The 18,313-nt window shown below is 47.8% G+C and overlaps 1 protein-coding gene across 3 annotated transcripts in view; it reads right to left on the bottom strand.

The window, feature by feature from the left end:
- Window positions 1-659: 659 nt before the first annotated feature.
- The window catches only part of pigc (phosphatidylinositol glycan anchor biosynthesis, class C), a 50,321-nt gene continuing 32,667 nt past the window's right edge, over window positions 660-18,313 (bottom strand). Inside the window, exons 1-8 of one of the 3 annotated variants that reach the window (XM_041213025.1) lie at window positions 17,761-17,937; window positions 17,012-17,081; window positions 11,876-12,030; window positions 8,621-8,733; window positions 7,272-7,327; window positions 4,394-4,541; window positions 2,503-2,669; window positions 660-1,481 (exon numbers count right to left, since the gene is read on the bottom strand). In XM_041213025.1, coding sequence (XP_041068959.1) covers window positions 1,418-1,481; window positions 2,503-2,669; window positions 4,394-4,541; window positions 7,272-7,327; window positions 8,621-8,733; window positions 11,876-12,030; window positions 17,012-17,081; window positions 17,761-17,785 — 798 coding nt within the window. In that variant the 5' untranslated portion in view covers window positions 17,786-17,937 and the 3' untranslated portion in view covers window positions 660-1,417. Of the gene's footprint in view, window positions 1,482-2,502; window positions 2,670-4,393; window positions 4,542-7,271; window positions 7,328-8,620; window positions 8,734-11,875; window positions 12,031-17,011; window positions 17,082-17,760; window positions 17,938-18,313 lie in introns of those variants that run through there. The other 2 variants (XM_041213024.1, XM_041213026.1) reach the window with 2 other exon arrangements.

The raw sequence follows: 18,313 nt of genomic DNA, 5'->3' as shown, positions 1-18,313 counted from the left end.
GTTTGCTTGCACTTACGTCATCCCTGTACCCAGGTCGGGTGGCGACTGCCAGCTGGTTGCAGTGCGTAGATTATTCCAGGATCGCCAGGGGTACAGTGTGGTCTGGCAAAAACGTAGGGATCTGGACCCGCCCGTTAGGTTGGGAGGGGGCGGGGGGGGAGGGTGGTGTGTGTTTGAACCTTTTATTAGTGTTGACATGAAGCTTGCAGGGCCTGTTCACTCAGATTACTATACCCATTGGTAAAGGCTGAACAGACTCGGACTCTTTCAAGATGGCCGAGGGAGTATGGGAAACCTGAAGTGATAAATATGAAGGGGTTTGACAGGATAGTCAGATGTTTCTACTTGTGGGAGGAAACTAAAACTAGGTCATAAACAGAAATAAGTCACTAAGAAATCCAACAGGCGTTGAATTAAAACATCCAGTAGGGAATTCAGGAGAAAGGTCTTTACCCAGATAGTGCTGAAGTGGGACTTGCTACCATGGAGTGGTTGAGGCAACTAACGCAGATAAATTTGAGGGGGAAAGGAACCGAGGTTAGATAACAATCGGGTGAGGGGAAGAGGGGTGAGAGGTATCTTGTGTGGAGTGTAAACACCGGTGCACCCCCGCTCCCCCGCCCCCCCACCCACCCCCCACCCCCCCCACCCCCCCACCCACCCCGTGGGGCCTGTTTCTGTGCTGTAGAGTCAATGTGAGTCACCGGGAGACTCTGGTTTTTAAGCACTTCACATCCTTGGGAAGGCTGGGTAGATACTGTGATTGTGACCTGCTGCTCCAGCCTTCCGTTGACCAGAGCAGGAAGGGTCCAGGTGCCGTACCAAGGCAGAGCGGCTGGGCTTCCAGTGCCGGTGGTCACCCAATGTTGAGCAGGGCAGACCGAGGCACTGCAATGTGCCCGAGCCCCTCCCGGCTTTCAGAAAGGGTGGATAAATCCAACCGTGGGGGTGGGGTGCGGGGGGGGGAGGAGGAGGATCCTTGCATCCAATCCAGTTCCGCCTGGGTGTTGGGGGCTGATAGGCAATGCCCCCAGTATTAGAATAGGTAGCTGGCATTAGGAGATGCCAATCCAAGGGGGTGAGGTGCTGGCCCCCAAGGGACACAAGTCTGAGCCAAGAGGGGAGAGCTATTGGAGGATTTGGTGCTGGTATTGGCAGCTTGTTGGCAGAGACACAGGTTGCAGCGGAGGCCATTCTGGGGTCCAGCCCTTAAGGATGGCAGCTTGACATCAGTAGCTCCCTCGCTGTCCTCATCCTCATTGCAGCTCCTCGTTGTGCTGTCACAGGAAATCACACCATCCACGTATCACGGCCTCCCAGAAGATTCTCACAGTTGGACGGGAATGTGAATGAAGAAGGCACTGCCAGGCGTCGATGCCAGGGGATTCCTGCCCCCACCCTGCTGCCGGCAGGCCCATCACCCCAGAAACCTGGACAGATCTTCCTTGATCTCCGCCTCGTCCCAGGGGCCGTGGATGTTGCTGGAGACGGAAATGGGAACAGCTGGGTTAGGCTCGGCTCAGCGTATCGCATCGACAAGTCTTCCCTGCCCACACCCCACTCCCCCCACCCTACCAGCAAAATAGATGATGACTCCCCACCCACCCTGTCACCGCCCTGTGTTATAGAAACAGGGATGGGCTATTCAACCAGGAGCAGCGCACCCTGTCCCTAATCGACACACAGGGACCTGCCTAAAGACAGTCAATGAGTCCACTCCAAACCTTTCTCACTGAATGAAGCCTATCCACAGGGCACCAGGTGAAGTGAAAAGGACCCACATTTATATGGTGTGTCTTTCACAACCTGGGCATGGCCCAAAGCGCTTTAGAGCCAATAACGTACGTTCAGAGTCCTAGAGAGCACAGCAAGCTCCCATGAATAGCAGTGTGCTAATAGGCAGATCATCTGGTTTAACACGTTGGTTGAGGTTTAAATGTTGACCTTCCCACCTCCCCCCCCAGGGCACCAGAGAGAACGCCCCCTGCTCTTCTTCGGATAGCATCCATGAGAACTTTTATGCCCAGCTGACAGGGTAGAGGAGGCCTTGGTTTAGTGTCTCATCCAAAAGGCGGCACCTCTGACAGTGCAGTGCTCCCTCAGTACTGACCCTCCGACAGTGCATTGCTCCCTCAGTACTGACCCCCGACAGTGCAGCACTCCCTCAGTACTGACCCTCCGACAGTGCAGCACTCTTTCAGTACTGACCCTCCGACAGTGCAGTGCTCCCTCAGTACTGACTCTCCAACAGTGCGGCGCTCCCTCAGTACTGACCCTCTGACAGTGCCGCACTAGGAGTGTCGACCTAAATCTTCAGGCTCTCTCTTGTGGGGCTCGAACCCCGACCTCCTGACCTGGAGGCAATAGTGCTACCCACCACACCACTGGTGATAGCTACTCTCTCCGAATAGGACAATCAGCAATTGGTCTATTTATGAAGGTATGGGGGAGGGGCTGGCTGACTGAAGCTTCAGAATAGGAGCGCTGGGCACCGAGACTTACTCTTTCGAGGACTGTAGTTTGATGAGGTAGTGCGGACACAGGAAGGCGACTGCCAACAGCAGCAGAACAAAGAGTACAGCCCCAGTGAGGGAAACTGTCAGCACACCCAGCACAGCAGCAAGTGTGAAGACCACAGTCACGCCAAGGTAGCAGTGAGGAGTGATCGCCTGAAACACAAGAGAGAAATCCTTAAAGATGCTAAGAAATAGCACATTGACATATTAATCAATTCCCCACTTGTCACTTGCCCACTCATACCATACATCGCCATGAGACAGTGCTAGACTGTTCAACCATGATGGCAGGATTGAGTGGGGAGGACGTGGAATATCACAACAACTCGTTTCCATCGGAATTTACATTACCTGGTCTCCCATCTTTCACCCTCCATAAACTAGAGTCCATCCAAAACCCTGCTGCCCGTGTCCTCACTTGCACCAAGTCCCCCCCTACACCAATCGGCCACCCCGCTCGCTGACCCACACTGGCTCCCAGTCTTGATTACAAAATTCTCATCCTTGTCTTTAAATCCCTCCAGGGTCTTTCTCCTCCACATCCCTGTAATCTCCTCCAAACCCACAACCCTCTGAGGTATTTGCACTCCTCTTAAACTAGGCTCAACCATCCCCGACTTCAATCGCTCGCCCACTGGCGGCCACGCCATCAGCTGTCTGGGCCCTGAGCTCTGGGATTCCCTCCCTAAACCGCCCCGGCTCTCTCTCCTCCTTTAAGAAGCTCCTTAAAACCTAACTCTTGGATTAAGCTTCTGGTCATCAGACCTAATGTCTCCTAACGTTTACATTTTGTTCTACAATGCTACTGGTGAAGCACCTTGAGATGTTTTATTGCATTAAAGGCGCTATAGAAATATAAGTTGTTGTTGTTAACTACGTAACATGCATCAGTGCAGTTCAAATGCACAGCATTTCCAGATGTTTCAGTGTGATAAGCTGCCATATCACCATGGTATTCATATAGTGCCTGTCACAGCCTAATGACATCCCAAAGCGCTTCACAGAGAATTATGCTTCAGAAGGGTAGCCACTCCTGCACTGTACAAAACACAGCAGCCATTTTGTGCATTGCAAGCTCCCACAAAACAGCAATGGGATAATGGCCCGATAATCTGGTTTTAATAGGGTTTGGAGTATGGATCAGTTGCACAGCAACACGACACTTGGCAACCCCATGCGGGGGGGGGGGGGGGGGGGGGGGGGGGGCCTAAAGGTCAGAGGTGATCTGTCTGCCAGTGGCCTGGCTGGATTCAACCCCTGGCACTTGAGGCATTTCGACCGCTCCCAGTGAATCGGGCAAATTTAACTATCATCGACTTGTTAGCAGGCATGATGGAGCAGCATGTCCGTACTTGACGGCAGGGGAGAGGAGGACTCACTGGCACAGAGTTTCACTCCTGCCCAAGAGGAAGTTAATTGTGCTGAACTGGCTCTAGGGTGTTACTCGCTGGCCAAAGTCAGGGAATGATCAACAGGCCGTTGGCAAGATGGCAGAGAGAGAGGTGGCGGGGGGGGATGCATCCCATGCACTGCAGTCCTCCTACATCCCCCACCACGACCCAACATTGGGGGTCACCTCTGACATCCCACCCAAACCCGCAACCTCCTTCTTCAACCCCAGACTCCACACCCCCATCCCCATCTCCTTATCCCCCACCCCAGCATCCTGATCCACTCACCGCCCCTCAAACCCCAAGTTCCCCGCCACATTCCTACTGCCTTATCCCTCTCTCTCCAGCACTCCTCACCCCACTCACCACCCTTCACACCCCAGAGACCCCCATTCCCAATCTCCTTACCCCTCCCACACCTCACATCCCCAAAGCCCCCATCCCATCACCGCCTCCTCACGCGTACGCACACAGTTACAGCAGCACCTTCAGCTTCTTCTGGAACATGGGCCAGAGGGCAAAGACCTCGATGGCCAGAGTGACGGTGACAAAGGCATGGAGCGAGCTGGGGAGTCGTGAGGCCAGGCACACCGAGGCGAAGATGGCCATGTTCAACGACAGTGTGCTCGAGACGCTACGAGGAGAAAGGGGGAGAGAGAGAGAGAGACAGAATGTGATGAAACCATCAGGGAAAGACAACAGTGCAGAGCTGGGAGGAAACCGGACCAGCCAAAACAATCACTGAACCGCTCGATGGAAAGCCGCTAACTCAATAGTTTTCGTTGGGGCTGGGCAGGGGGTGGGTAGGGGCGGGGGGAGTGAGTACCCACCCCCCACCCCTTCCTTCCCCCCAACTCTCCTTCCTCAAAGAAACCGCCTCCAGGTTTGAGAGTTCCAGCAGCTCGCGACACCCACCCCAACTCTCCATGCCGGTCAGAGAGACTTACATTTCGATAGCGTCATCCACCACCTTAGATGCCCCAACCCACTCTCCCACCCAATGAAGTTATTTTGAGGTCACTGTTGGAATGTGGCAACGTCTGCAGCCAGTTTGCGCATAGCATAGCAAGATCCCAGGAACAGCAGTGAGATAATGACCAGACAGTCTGCTCCAGTGGTGCTGCTTGAGGGAGAAACATTGAACCCGCTTAAGGCTGGTGAAGCCATCGTGCACTAAGGTTCAAGATGGCAGCTTCGCCACCACCTTCTCAAGGGAAAGCTTGGGATGGGCAATAATCCGTACTCTTGCCAGCGATGCCCACACCCCAAGAACAAGTAACTGAAGCACCACCAGGCGCTTTTAGTCCTTCTTCCAATTTTTCTCTACTCTCTCCTGTCGAGAATGGCGGATGTTGACACCGGGGAACGGAACACATCCCCATTCCGGGCTGTCAGGACAAATATCAAGACGATCTCCGAGACACCTACAGGCCTGGACTGGATACGGAACAAAGCTCCCTTTATTGAGGATTGTCACGAAACTCGGATGATTTCTCATCTCAAGCACGCTTGACCAGTCAGCACCCAGACTAGGGGTCTGCAACCTGCGGCTCTGAAACAGTGTCCACCTCTTTAACATCGCATTTGCTGTACCCAACTTTCCCAGATGGGTCGCATTAACATGCAAAAAGCCTAAAAAATGATTAAGTCAAGAGGCTTGACACCATCTTGCTTGATGGGCACTCCATCCACAAACATTCACTCCCTCCACCACTGACGCACAGTGGCAGCAGTGTGTACCATCTACAGGATTCACTGCAGACACTCACCAAGGATCTTTAGGCAGCACCTTCCAAACCCACCATCATTGCCAGCTAGAAGGTTAAGGGCAGCAGACACATGGGAACACCACCACTTGGAAGCTCCCCTCCAAGTCACTCACCATCCTGACTTGGAAATATATTGGCCGTTCCTTCACTGTCACTGGGTCAATATCCTGAAACTCCCTCCCTAACAGCACAGTGGGTGTACCTATACCACATGGACTGCAGCGGTTCAAGAAGGCAGCTCACCATCACCCTCTCAAACGCAATTAGGGATGGGTAATAAATGCTGGCTGAGCTAGCAACGTCCACATCCCTTAAATGAATTTTAAAAAAAGAAAAGAGCTATGTTTTCATTGTGGGGAAAAAGGGAATCATTATGCTGCATTTTACGATTTCAATGAATATTTTAATGAACATCATCATGCTCTAAGTAAATCTGTTTGAGTGGTATAGCTACACCATGATTATAGATAATGCCTTTGGTTTGAGGAGCAGGTTTTATGGTTGTGACCATTATTGTCTCTAAAAAGCTGGGGTAACTAATTATTCTGAATGAGCTATTAGAAGCCACTTTCTAATCACAAAAAACCAATAGCCAATAAAATTGTCTGAATTCGACACATCTTCAGTTAAAGTAAAGTCATCATTAAAACAAACTGACAAAATTATAGTTAAAAAGTCAAACGCGTTAATTCAAAGTTAGGCCTATTCTAATTTTGATTATTTTCTATTGATACATCAATTCTATGTCCTGTATTTTATTTATATGTAAATTATGCATTCTACCAGAGAGACTTGTTAGTTTGCCATGTATTTGGTTTAGAAATGTCGAGTTTTCATCCTAGAGCTCCCATGAGCTTTTGTTTTAGGAAATATTTTTTTTAAAAAGGGCCTTCAGCTTTCTCGCTGCAATTATATAGATCCTTGGTGAGATCATACCTGGAGTGTTGTGTGCAGTTTTGGTCTCCTTACCTAAGGAAAGATATACATGCCATAAAGAGAGTGCAGCAAAAGTTCACCAAATTAATTCCTGGGATGGAGGGATTATCATATGTGGAAAGATTCAATAGACCAGGCCTATATTCTCTGGGGTTTAGGAGAATGAGAGGGGATCTCAATCAAACATACAAAATTCTTACAGGGCTGGTCAGGGTAGATGCAGGAAGGATGTTTCCCCCTGGCTGGGGGTGGGATTCTAGAACCAGAGGACTCAGGATAAGGGGCAGGTCATTTAGAACTGAGATCAGGAGGAATTTCATTATTCAGAGGGTGGTGAATCTTTGGAATTCTCTGCCTCAGAGGCTCAGTCATTGAGTATGTTCAAGACTGAGATCGATGGATTTCTACATATTAAAAACATCAAGGGATACGGGGATAGTGCAGGAAAATGGTGTTGAGGTAGATGATCAGCCATGACCTCACTGAATAGCAGTGTGGGCTTGAAGGGCTGAATGGCCTACTCCTGCTCCTATTTCTTATGTTATGTTCAGGTAGCTGACCCCTGACCTAGATCCGTTTTGCATATCGCTCTTGCACATGTAGATACTGAGGACCAAGTTCCAGTCATGCAGTGCGAAACCTGCCCATTCAGAACTTACATGGCTGCAGTGGCTCCATAGTCAAAGAATATCAGGTGACCCAACAGCATGAAGACCTGCAGAGGAAGAGAGCCTGGGCATTACTCCAGAGTTGGACCAGTCCCCTTACACAGTAACACACAAAGGCTTAGGAATAATGATCCAGAGATATGAGTTCGAATCCCACCAGGGCGGCTGGGGAATTTAAATTAAGTTGATCTAGTCGCAGTAATGGCAACTGCATCGTCATTAAAAACCCTTCTCATTCAGCAATGCCCTTCAGGGGAGGAAATCTGCTGCCCTTACCCGATGCGGCCCACCTGTAACTCTCGACCCACAGCAACGAGGCTCTAACCACCGTATGAAATGGCCTGTCAAGCCAAGCCAGTCAGTCGTATCAAACTGCTGTGGAAAAGCTCAGCAGTTCGGAGGTGGGGAGGGGAATGAGGGATTCGAAAACCAGGAAGGGCATCTTTAAAGTTGATGGGTGAGCATACAGGGAGCCAACACAGGGTCAGCGAGCGCAGGGGTGATGGGCGAACGGGACTTAGTGAGAGTGAGACAGCAGAGGTAAATGAGCTCAAATCTATGTAGGGTGGCGTGTGGGAGGGTGACCAGGAGTGTGTTGGAATAGTCCACTATAGAGGTGACAGGGGCATGGATGAGGGTTTCAGTGGCAGATGAGTTGAGGTGGCCGGGGTGGGTGGGTGGGTGGGGGGGGCACGGTTGTGGGGTTGGACAATGTTAGAGGTGGAAATAGGCACAAAAGGCCAGAATTAGATCAGCACTGAGAACTCGGGGAGACGGTGGCGTAGTGGTATTGTCACTGGACTAGTAATCCAGAGGCCCAGGCTAATGCTCTGGAGACCGAGGTTCAAATTCCACCACGGCAGCTGGTGGAATTTAAACTCAATTAACAAATCTGGAATTATAAAACTAGTCTCGGTGACCATGAAACTATCATTGCACTAATGTTGTTTAGAGAAGGAAATCTGCCATCCTTACCCAGTCTGGCCTATGTGTGCCTCCAGGCCCACAGAAATGTGGCTGACTCATAACTGCCCTCTGAAATGGCCTAGCAAGACACTCAGTTCAAGGACAATTAGGAATGAGCAACAAATGCTGGCCTTACGCACATCCCAAGAGAATTTTTTTAAAACTTGGAGGGGCGTTGTGGAACTAGGAGAGTTTACAGAGATTGTGGCAGGATGCGGGGTGGTGAGCGGACCGAGGACAAGCACTTTAAAATCGAGTTACGAGCCAGAAGAGAGAAAATTAGAAGTAAAAAAAAAAGAGACATAAGCACCCACAGCCTCGACTGTGTTTGACTGTCAGTGGATGGCACAGTAAACTCTGGAGCAGCCACTTACAGACATGGCGTAGATTGTATCGGTACTGATGGACTCTGTCAGTGTCTTCAGAACTGGGGAGAATCCATATGTGAACGCCACAAAGACCACAGTGCTCTTTAGGTCAGCCCACCCTATGGAGATGGAGTTGACACAGTTAGAGGTTAATGCCATAGCATTACCCGTCTGACAGACAGACAGACAGACAGACAGACAGACACACACACACACACACACAGACTGACACACACTTAAGAACTTAAACACATGGTGGCATTTGAGAACATCCGTCACATTTCAGATTGCCAAAATAATTTATTTATTTTAAACACAAGGTGTTATAAAGCCAAAGATTCCACACAATTTATTAAGTGCTTTGTTAAATTGTCCTGTCACTTTCAGAGATCTGTGCACAAGCACCTCCAGGTCTCTTTGCTCTTGCTCCACCTTTTAAAATTAAACCATTTAACTTGTCTCTACTCAAAAGTTCGACCAAAATGGGTCACTTCACATTTTTCCGGGTCAAATTCCATCTGCCACGCCTACCCTTTTCCAGCTCGTCCTCTTGAAGTCTACTGGTGTCTTTCTCACTTTTTACGATGCTTCCAAGTTTCGTATCGTCTGCAAATGTTGACATTTAGCCCAGGTCCATGTTGTTAGAGGAGATCTTGGTGACCCTGCCTCTGTGCCCGAATCTCCGGGTTCAAGTCCCACCCAGGACTTGATAGCCAAAGAAGGTGCATCCAAACAGGTTGAGCATCGACCTGCAAATCCATCCAACACACACCAGTGGCGGGTCGTAAGACCGGAACAGATTCCTCATCAGCCACACGATGGAGAGAACGTTGAAGCCTCTACTATCAAATATCCATAGCTCCAGACAACAACATGCATGTAAACAAGTGCAGGTTGTCACAGCAACTCGGATGCCCTGAGTGAATTGCAACACGCCACCACCATGTTGTTAACATACATGAAAACCAATAGCGTTCCTGGCCATGCACCTTGATGACCTCCATTGTAAACTTCCCCGCTACAACTCTCTGTTTTCTATCCCTTAGTCAATGTTCTATCCTTGCTGGAACTTCGATTCCATGGTGTTCAATTTCGGTAAAAGTCCAGTATGTGGCACTTTTATCACACGCCTTTTAAAAATCTATTTGGACAATATCGACTGCCCTGTCACCATCCATCCTCTGTTTACCTCATCGAAAAAGTCAATCGAGTTCGCCAAAATACGATTTACCTGACTTTCCATAATTAGTCGACACTTGTCCAAGTCGTTGGTCATTTTATTCTGGATTCTGGTTCTAAAAGATTCCCCACATCCCCACTCCCCTATGTTACAACATAGCAACATACGAATTAGGAGCAGGAGTTGGCCACTTGGCCCATCGAATCTGCTTCGCCATTCAATAAGATGATGGCTGATCTGATTGTAACCCCAACCCCACATTATTGCCTACGCCCGATAACCTTTCATCTCCTTGTTAATCAAGAATCTATCTAGCTCTGCCTTAAAAATATTCAAAAATTCTGCTTTCACTGACTTTTGAAGAGTTCCAAAGAATCACAACACTCAGAGAAAAATTTCTCCTCATCTGTCTTAAATGAGTGACCCCCTTATTTTTAAACAGTAACCCCTAGTTCTAGATTCTCCCACAAGAGGAAACATCCTCTCTGCATCCACTCTGTCCAGACCCCGCAGGATCTTAAAGGTTTCAGCTAAGTCACCTTTTACTCTTCTAAACTCCAGTGGATACAAGCCTAACCTGTCCAGCCTTTCCTCATAAGACAACCTGCCGATTCCTGGTATTAGTCAAGTAAACCTTCTCTGAACTGCTTCTAACGCATTTACATCTTTCCTTAAATAAGACGACTAGCATTGTACACAATACTCCAGATGTGGTCTCACCAAAGCTCTGTACAACTGAACAGAACCTCCCTAATTTTGTAATCAATACCCCTCACAATAAATGATAACATTCTATTAGCTTTCCCAATTACCTGCTGTTCTTGCATGCTAACCTTTTGTGATTCATGCATTAGGACACCCAGATCCCTCTGAATCTCAGACCTCCTCAATCTCTCATCACTTAGATAATAAGCTTCTTTTTTTATTCTTCCTGCCAAAATGATTTCACATTTGCCCACATTATACTCCATTTGCCAGATCTTTGCCCTTGCACTTAACCTATCTATGTCATTTTGTAGCCTCCGTAAGTCCTATTCACAATTTATTTCCTACCTATCTTTGTATCGTCAGCAAATTTAGCAACAATACCTTCAGTCCCTTCATCCAAGTCATTTATATAAATTGTAAAAAGTTGATGTCCCAGCACTGATTCCTGTGGCTCACCACTCGTCACATCCTGCCAACCAGAAGACGACCCATTTATGCCAACTCTCTGCATCCTGTCAACCAGCCAATCTTCTATCCATGCCAATATGTTACCCCCTACACCATGAGCTTTTATTTTCCACAATAACCTTTAATGTGGCACTTTATCAAAAGCCTTCTGGAAATCTAAGTACAGTACATCTACCGGTTCCCCTTTATCCACAGCACGTGACTCCTTTAAAGAACGCTAATAAATTGGTTAAACGTAATTTCCCTTTTACATAGCCATGTTGAATCTGCCTGATTGCCTTGAATTTATCTTAGTGCCTCGCTATAACTTCTTTAATAATAACTTCTAACATTTTCCCTATGACAGATGTTAGGCTAATTGGCCTAGTTTCCTGCTTTCTATCTCCCTCCCTTTTTGATAAAGGAGTTACATTTGCTATTTTCCAATCTAATGGAACCCAAACTTGGGGAATTTTCGAAAATTAAAACCAATGCATCAACATCTCACTAGCCGCTTCTTTCAAGGCCTTAGGATGAAGTCTATCTGGATCTAAGGATTTGTCAGCTCGCAGCCTCAACAATTTAGCTTAATACCACTTCCCTGGTGATTGTAATCCCACCCCCACCCTGAGCCACGATGAGGGAGTCCCTAAGCCCCATGCACCTTGCAAAGAATCAAAAGGACGTACAGCTCCATCTCCCGCCCAGCAACAACCTGGCAGCTTGATCTGAAACAGCACAAGTTAAAGGCAGGTGAGTTTCACTGGAGATTGAAGGGCATGTTGGTCGTCGAGTCTGCTTTCCCAGCCACAGCAGCAATCATACAGAGCCAACAAGCTTCTGTATTGCAGGCACAAAGTTAAACGAGAGAAGAGACCCAAAACTCCTCAGTGAGACAAAGAGCGGTAAATGGGATCCACACTCACGTGTTTGGCCACAGTGATTCCGCCCCTCCCCCGAGTCGATGGCGTCAAATACGAGGTAGCCAAAGAGAGAGATGATGAGGCCGTACGTGAAGAGCTGGTGAGGAGAGAGATGGTTCTGGTCCATGTACCACCACAGGATGACAAACACACACACGCTGGGGGAATAAAACAGTGGAACAGTGAGAGAGAGAAGCACAGTGACACACCCACAGCTCACACAAACGGCGATAACCTGAGCATTAGTTATTTTTATTCTTTCAGGGGATGTGGGTGTCACTGGCTGGGCCAGCATGTTTGGCCATCCCTATTTGCCCTTGAGAAGGTGGTGGGTGAGCTGCCTTCTTGAACTGCTGCAGTCTATGTGGTGATGTATTTCCAAGTCAGGATGGTGAGTGACTTGGAGGGAAACTTCCAGGTGGTGGTGTTCCCATGAGTCTGCTGCCCTTGTCCTTCTAAATGGTAGAGTTTGAGAGTTTTGGAAGGTGCTAAGGAACCTTGTTGAATTCCTGCAGTGCATCTTGTAGATGGTACACACTGCTGCTACTGTGCGTCGGTGGTGGAGGGAGTGAATGTTTGTGGATGTGGTGCCAATCAAGTGGGCTGCTTTGTCCTGGACAGTGTTGAGCTTCTTGAGTGTTGTTGGACCTGTACTCATCCAGGCAAGTGGAGAGTGTTCCATCACACTCCTGACTTGTGCCTGGTAGATGGTGGGTAGGCTTTGGGGAGTTAGGTGAATTAATCGCTGCAGGATTCCTAGCCTCTGACCTGCTCTTGTAGCCACAGTATTCTGGCCAATGGTAACCCCCAGGATGTTGATAGTGGGGTAAAGCCATTGAATGTCAAGGGGCGATAGTTAGATTCTCTCTTCTTGGAGATGGTCATTGCCTGGCACTTGTGTAGCACTTATCAGCCCAAGCCTGAATGTTGTCTTGGTCTTGTTACATGCAAGCATTGACTGCTTCAGCATCTGAGGATTGTACTGAACACCATGTACTCTGAGGCATGTACACTTTGAAAATGTTCACAAAAAAGGAATATATGGCACCTTTCACATCTCAGGACGTCCCAAAGCAACTTTACAATCAGTCAGTGTTGTAATGCAGGAAACCCAGCAGCCAATTTGCTCACAAGAAACTCCCACAAACAGCAAAGTGAGAATGAGCTGATAATCTCTTTAGAGATGTTGATCCAGGGATAAAAATTGGCCTGGTCACTGGGGATAACTGTCCTGCTCCTCTTCAGAATAGTGCCATGGGATCTTTTATGTCCATCTGAGAGGATAGGCGTGACCCCCTTCGGTTTAATATCTTGCCTGAATGATGGCACCTCAGTACTCTATCACCACGGCACTGGAAGTGGTGGCCTGGACTATGGTATGGAGTGGGACAGAATGACGCACTTACACAAAGGAAAGCCAACAATGAGCTGAAATAAAGCGCAACTTGACAGATCTAAAAGGGGCAAAGTACTACAGGGTAGATCCCATCAAAGGCTACACTGGCTTTTCCTGCACAACTCACTCAGAATGGGCCAAGCCAGAGCAAAGGATCAAGGAACTTCAAGCACAAAATGATGTGCAGCACAAATCCTTTCCGATAGTTTAAGAAATGCGGGCTGGAAGCTGGCCCTGTTTGCAAAGCCACCCTTGCCTACAATCAAATGAATCATCATGGTGGGTTTCTGCTAACTGTGCTTGTCTGCAGTACTTCGAAGGGGCTTTTAAAGTGAAGCTGGGAAACAAGGAGATAAATAGGCAACTTCTTTTTACAAAGCTTTAAAATATATTTTCAAAAACTATTTAATTTAGTAAGAAGCTGACTCAGGTACATCAATGAAACTTTGAATATATGATTTTCCATTCTCTTTCAAATCAGGTTACTCACAGGCTGGTAAAGTAGGCACTCTTGTTAAAAAGGCTGATTTCATTTTTATGATCAATTCAATTCTAGTCGTATTGAAGCTGCCACCAGGTTACCACACCTACATGTATCTTGGAATACTTTTTAATGCAAGGGGGAAAGTTTAAACAATTACATCCCCAAAACACTGCTGGATTGCGCTGGCTGAGGGGAGATTTAACAAGTGATTGTGCAAATCAACAGGAGTGGAAATGTGATGCGTACCTCACTCAGAAAGTGAGCACAACTCAGCGCAATTCGCACCTGGATCGCTGAATGCCCCAAAAGAGGCTCTACCCCTCTGTGTGTACACAGACACACACACACAAGCACACACAAACATGCACAGACACGCGCACAAACATGCACAGACACACGCGCACAAACATGCACAGACACACGCGCACAAACATGCACAGACACACGCGCACAAACATGCACAGACACACGCGCACAAACATGCACACACGCGCACAAACATACCACACGCGCACAAACATACACACACATGCATATACATGCAAAGATATACACATGTTCAAACATATCCATACACACACAAACATATACACACACACACATGCAGATGCAGACACACACATTTGGTGTAGATCAGAGAGTGTGTTTGTGAAGGAATGCTCATTATGCTTGCTGTAAACACCAATACTGTGGACTATTGAGGAAACTCTTGGTAACACACCAGCAGGCAAACACTGGGAGAATCACACTATATTGGTGTTGCCATATAAAACAACAGGAGCCTCCTCCCACCCACTCTTCATCTCACCCTATTAACATAACTTTCTATTCCTTTCTCCTTCATGTCTTTATCTAGCTTCCCTTTAAATGTACCCATGCTATGTGCCTCAACCACTCCTTGTGGTAGTGAGTTCCACAACCTCACCACTCTCTGGATAAAGAAGTTTCTCCTGAATTCCTTACTGGATTTATTAGTGACTCTCTAATATTTATGGCTCCCAGTTCTGGTCTCTCCCACAAGTGGAAACATCTTCTCTACCTCTACCCTATCAAACCCCTTTCATAATTTTAAAGCCATCTATCAGGTCACCCCTTAGCTTTCTAACTTCTGGGGAAAAGAGCCCCAGCCTGTTCAATCTTTCCTGATAGTTATAACCTCTCAGTTGTGGTACCATTCCTGTGAATCTTTTTGCACCTTCATATTCTTTTTATAACATGGAGACTGGAACTGCTCACAATGCACCAAGTGTGATCTAACCAAGGTTCAGTACATAGCTTCCCTGCTTTCAACTCTATCCCACTGAAAATAAACCTCTAATTCTGGCCTCGAGCATCTCTGATTATAATCACTCCGCCATTGGCTTCAACAAGTCAGGAATGTGATGGAATACTCTTCACTTGTCTGGGTGAGTGCAGCTCCAACAACACTCAAGGAGCTCAACACCATCCAGGACAAAGCAGCCCGCTTGATTGGCACCATATCTACTACCATAAACATTCACTCCCTCCCCCACCAATGCACAGGATTGTAGTGTGTACCACCTACAAGATGCATCGCAGCAGCTCACCAAGGCTCCTTCAACAGCACCTTCCAAACAACCTAGCATCTAGAAGGACGAGGGCAACAGACACCTGGGAACACCATCCTGACTTGGAAATATATCGCCATTCCTTGTTGCCAGGTCAAAATCCTGGAACTCCGTCCCTAACAGCACTGTGGATGTGCCTACACCACAGGGACTGCAGCGGTACAAGAAAGTAGCTCACCACCACCTTCTCAAGGGCAGTTAGGGATTGGCATTAAATGCTGGCCCAGCCAGCGAAGCCCACATCCTGTTAGAGAAATTTTAAAAAGCTTCCCAGGCCCCTACGCCCAAGAATTCCCAACTTAAACCTCTCAGCCTCTCTACCTCTCTCTCCTCCAATGAGGCACTCCTTTTAACCCACCTCTTTGACCAAGCAGTTCTCATGGTCCTCAACTTCCATCGCACCAATCTCCACATTCAACAGGTCATCCTCCGCCATTTCTGCCACCTCCCGTGTGACATCACCACCAAACACATCTTCCCCTCCACTTTCAGCACCCAAAGGGACAGTTTCCTCTGCGACACACTGGTCCACTCTTCAATCATCCCCAATACCCCATCCCCTTCCCATGGCTCCTTACCATGCAATCACAGGAGGTGCCCATTAACCTCCTCCCTGCTCACAGTCCAAAGCCCCAAACAGGGAAAACAGCGATTGACTTGAACTTCTTCCAAGTTCGTGTACTGTACAGTATTCACTGCTCACCATGATGTGGTCTCCTCTACACTGGGGAGACCAAACATAGACTGGGAGGCCCCTTTGCAGAACATCTCCATTCTGCCTGCAATCGTGATGCCAAGCTTCCGATGGCCTGCCGCTTTAATTCTCCACCCTACTCCTACTCTGTTCTGCAACTCCTACACTGTTCCAGAGAAGCTCAATGTTACGTCCAGGAAAAGCACCTCATCTTTCAACTTACAGCCTCCTGGACTCGCACTGAATTCAACAATTTCAGATCACAACCATTTTGTTTTGTGTTTTTGGTTTTGTTTTTTGGATGTCAACTGTTGGCGATGTTCCTGCTGTTGCCATTCACACCTCTTCTAGGCCCACCTTTTGTTTCTTTACTTGTCCCAAGTCAACCTGTTTACCAGATTCAACCTGCCTGGTTTGAATTCAAACAAATCTTGGCAGTTAACTGTCAGTCATCAGTTAACTGCATTCCCCATGGCAACACCTCTACCAATCAGAGTCCACCTGCCAACCAATTAGCACTCCCTTCTCATGCAGGATAAATTGTTGTTCCCTTTACAATGCGGTATTCTTGTGAATTGTCCTGATGAGTTTAAGATGAAAAGAATCAATTACATGTGTCTTTTTTTCAACAGTACTCAAGTTCTGTATTACAACTTCCTGTGGCCTTGCACCATCATTCCTTTTAATTTCATTTAATCTCTCCTGCCTTCTACCCTGTCCTTTTTGTTTTTCCTTACCCTCCCTCCTTTCCCTGCCTCTGTACTCGCTTAAAACCTGTTACATCTTTAACGTTTCACCAGTTTGGAAGGAAGGTCATCAAACTGAAATGTTGACTCTGTCACCCCTCTCGCTACAGATGCTACCTGACCTGCCACGCATTTCCAGCATTTTCTGGTTTTACTTCAGATTTCCAGCATTTCGGACAATACTAACTGGCACTCGCGAAGCTGGAAGCAGCGAGGGCTGGCCTCTTTACCTGGACAACTGCTGGGTAACAACAGTAGATTCACGCACCACTGTCCAAAACTGGTACTGCCTCACGTAAACTAGAACGGAAGGAGAAAAATGTGTGGTGAGAGAATCATCGACTCACAGCGTAGAAAGAGGCCATTCAGCCCATGACAATTGTAGCCCTTTGAAAGAACTAGGAATCCCACGCGTCTGCTCCCATAGCCCTGCAATTCCTCCCCCTGCACCGGCCCAAGTAATTCTCAAATCCCCTTCTGAAAGCCAGCACTGAGCCTGCTTCAGTCCATAAGCATGACCCTGAGCTTCCAATGGCTTGTCGTTTTAACTCGCCATCTTGCTCTCATGCTCACATTTCATCCTCGGCCTGCTGCGATGTCCCAGTGAAGTTCGACGCAGGCTCGAGGAGCAGCATCTCAGCCTTTCGACTTGGCACCTTACAGCCTTCCGGAGTCAGCATTTGAGTTCAACAATTTCAGACCATGAACTCTGTACTCCATTTTGATTCTGTGTTTATTTTTCTGCTGCGTGTGCCGGTCTGAATCTCGCATTTTGTGTTTTTGCTTTTGGACAGAGCTGTTCATTATCCTGCTGTTAACACCTATTCTGGATCAATGCTTTGTTTCTTTACGACAACCACTCCCGCTCTCTTTGCCTCTTGTTCCTTGACATCGTTGTCATTTAATCTCTCCCACCCTCTGCCTTATCCCATAACTTCCCTTCCCCACCCCGGCCTTCTGTGGCATAAAACATTTCTACCTTCCTTCATTTCTGAAGAAGTCATATTCCGCTCAGAACGTCAACTCTGTTTCTCCTCTCTCCACAGATGCTGCCAGGCTGCTTGGCATTTCCAGCATTTTCTGTTTTTGTTTATTACTGAACCTGCCTCTCCTCCTCCGCTTCTTTTCCAATCAGCTTAAATCTGCAATGGAAACAGAAAGTTGCTTGGAAAATCTCCGCAGCTCTGGCAGGGTCTGTGGAGAGAAAAACAGCGTTTCGAGTCTGATGTATGACTCTTTTGCAGAACGGCTTGAATCTGTGTCCTATGCTCTACGATGGCAAACAGTTTCTCCTTATTTACTCTATCAAAACCCTTCATCATTTCGAACACTTCAATTAAATCTCCCCCTGACCTTCTCTGCTCCAAGGAGAACAACCCCAGCTTCTCCAGCCTCTCCACATTAACTGAAGTCCCTCATCCCCGGTACAATTCTGGTAAATCTCCTCTGCACCCTCCGAAAGCCCTTGACATCCTACCTGAAGAGTGGCGCTCACAACCGGGCAAAAAATGTGCCGCCCATTGATTTCCGCC

This window comes from Carcharodon carcharias, chromosome 19, assembly GCF_017639515.1.
Source record: "Carcharodon carcharias isolate sCarCar2 chromosome 19, sCarCar2.pri, whole genome shotgun sequence".
NCBI lineage: Eukaryota > Metazoa > Chordata > Chondrichthyes > Lamniformes > Lamnidae > Carcharodon > Carcharodon carcharias.
The sequence above is the reverse complement of the archived record's forward strand: the minus strand, read 5'-3'. Positions and strand labels throughout refer to the sequence as shown.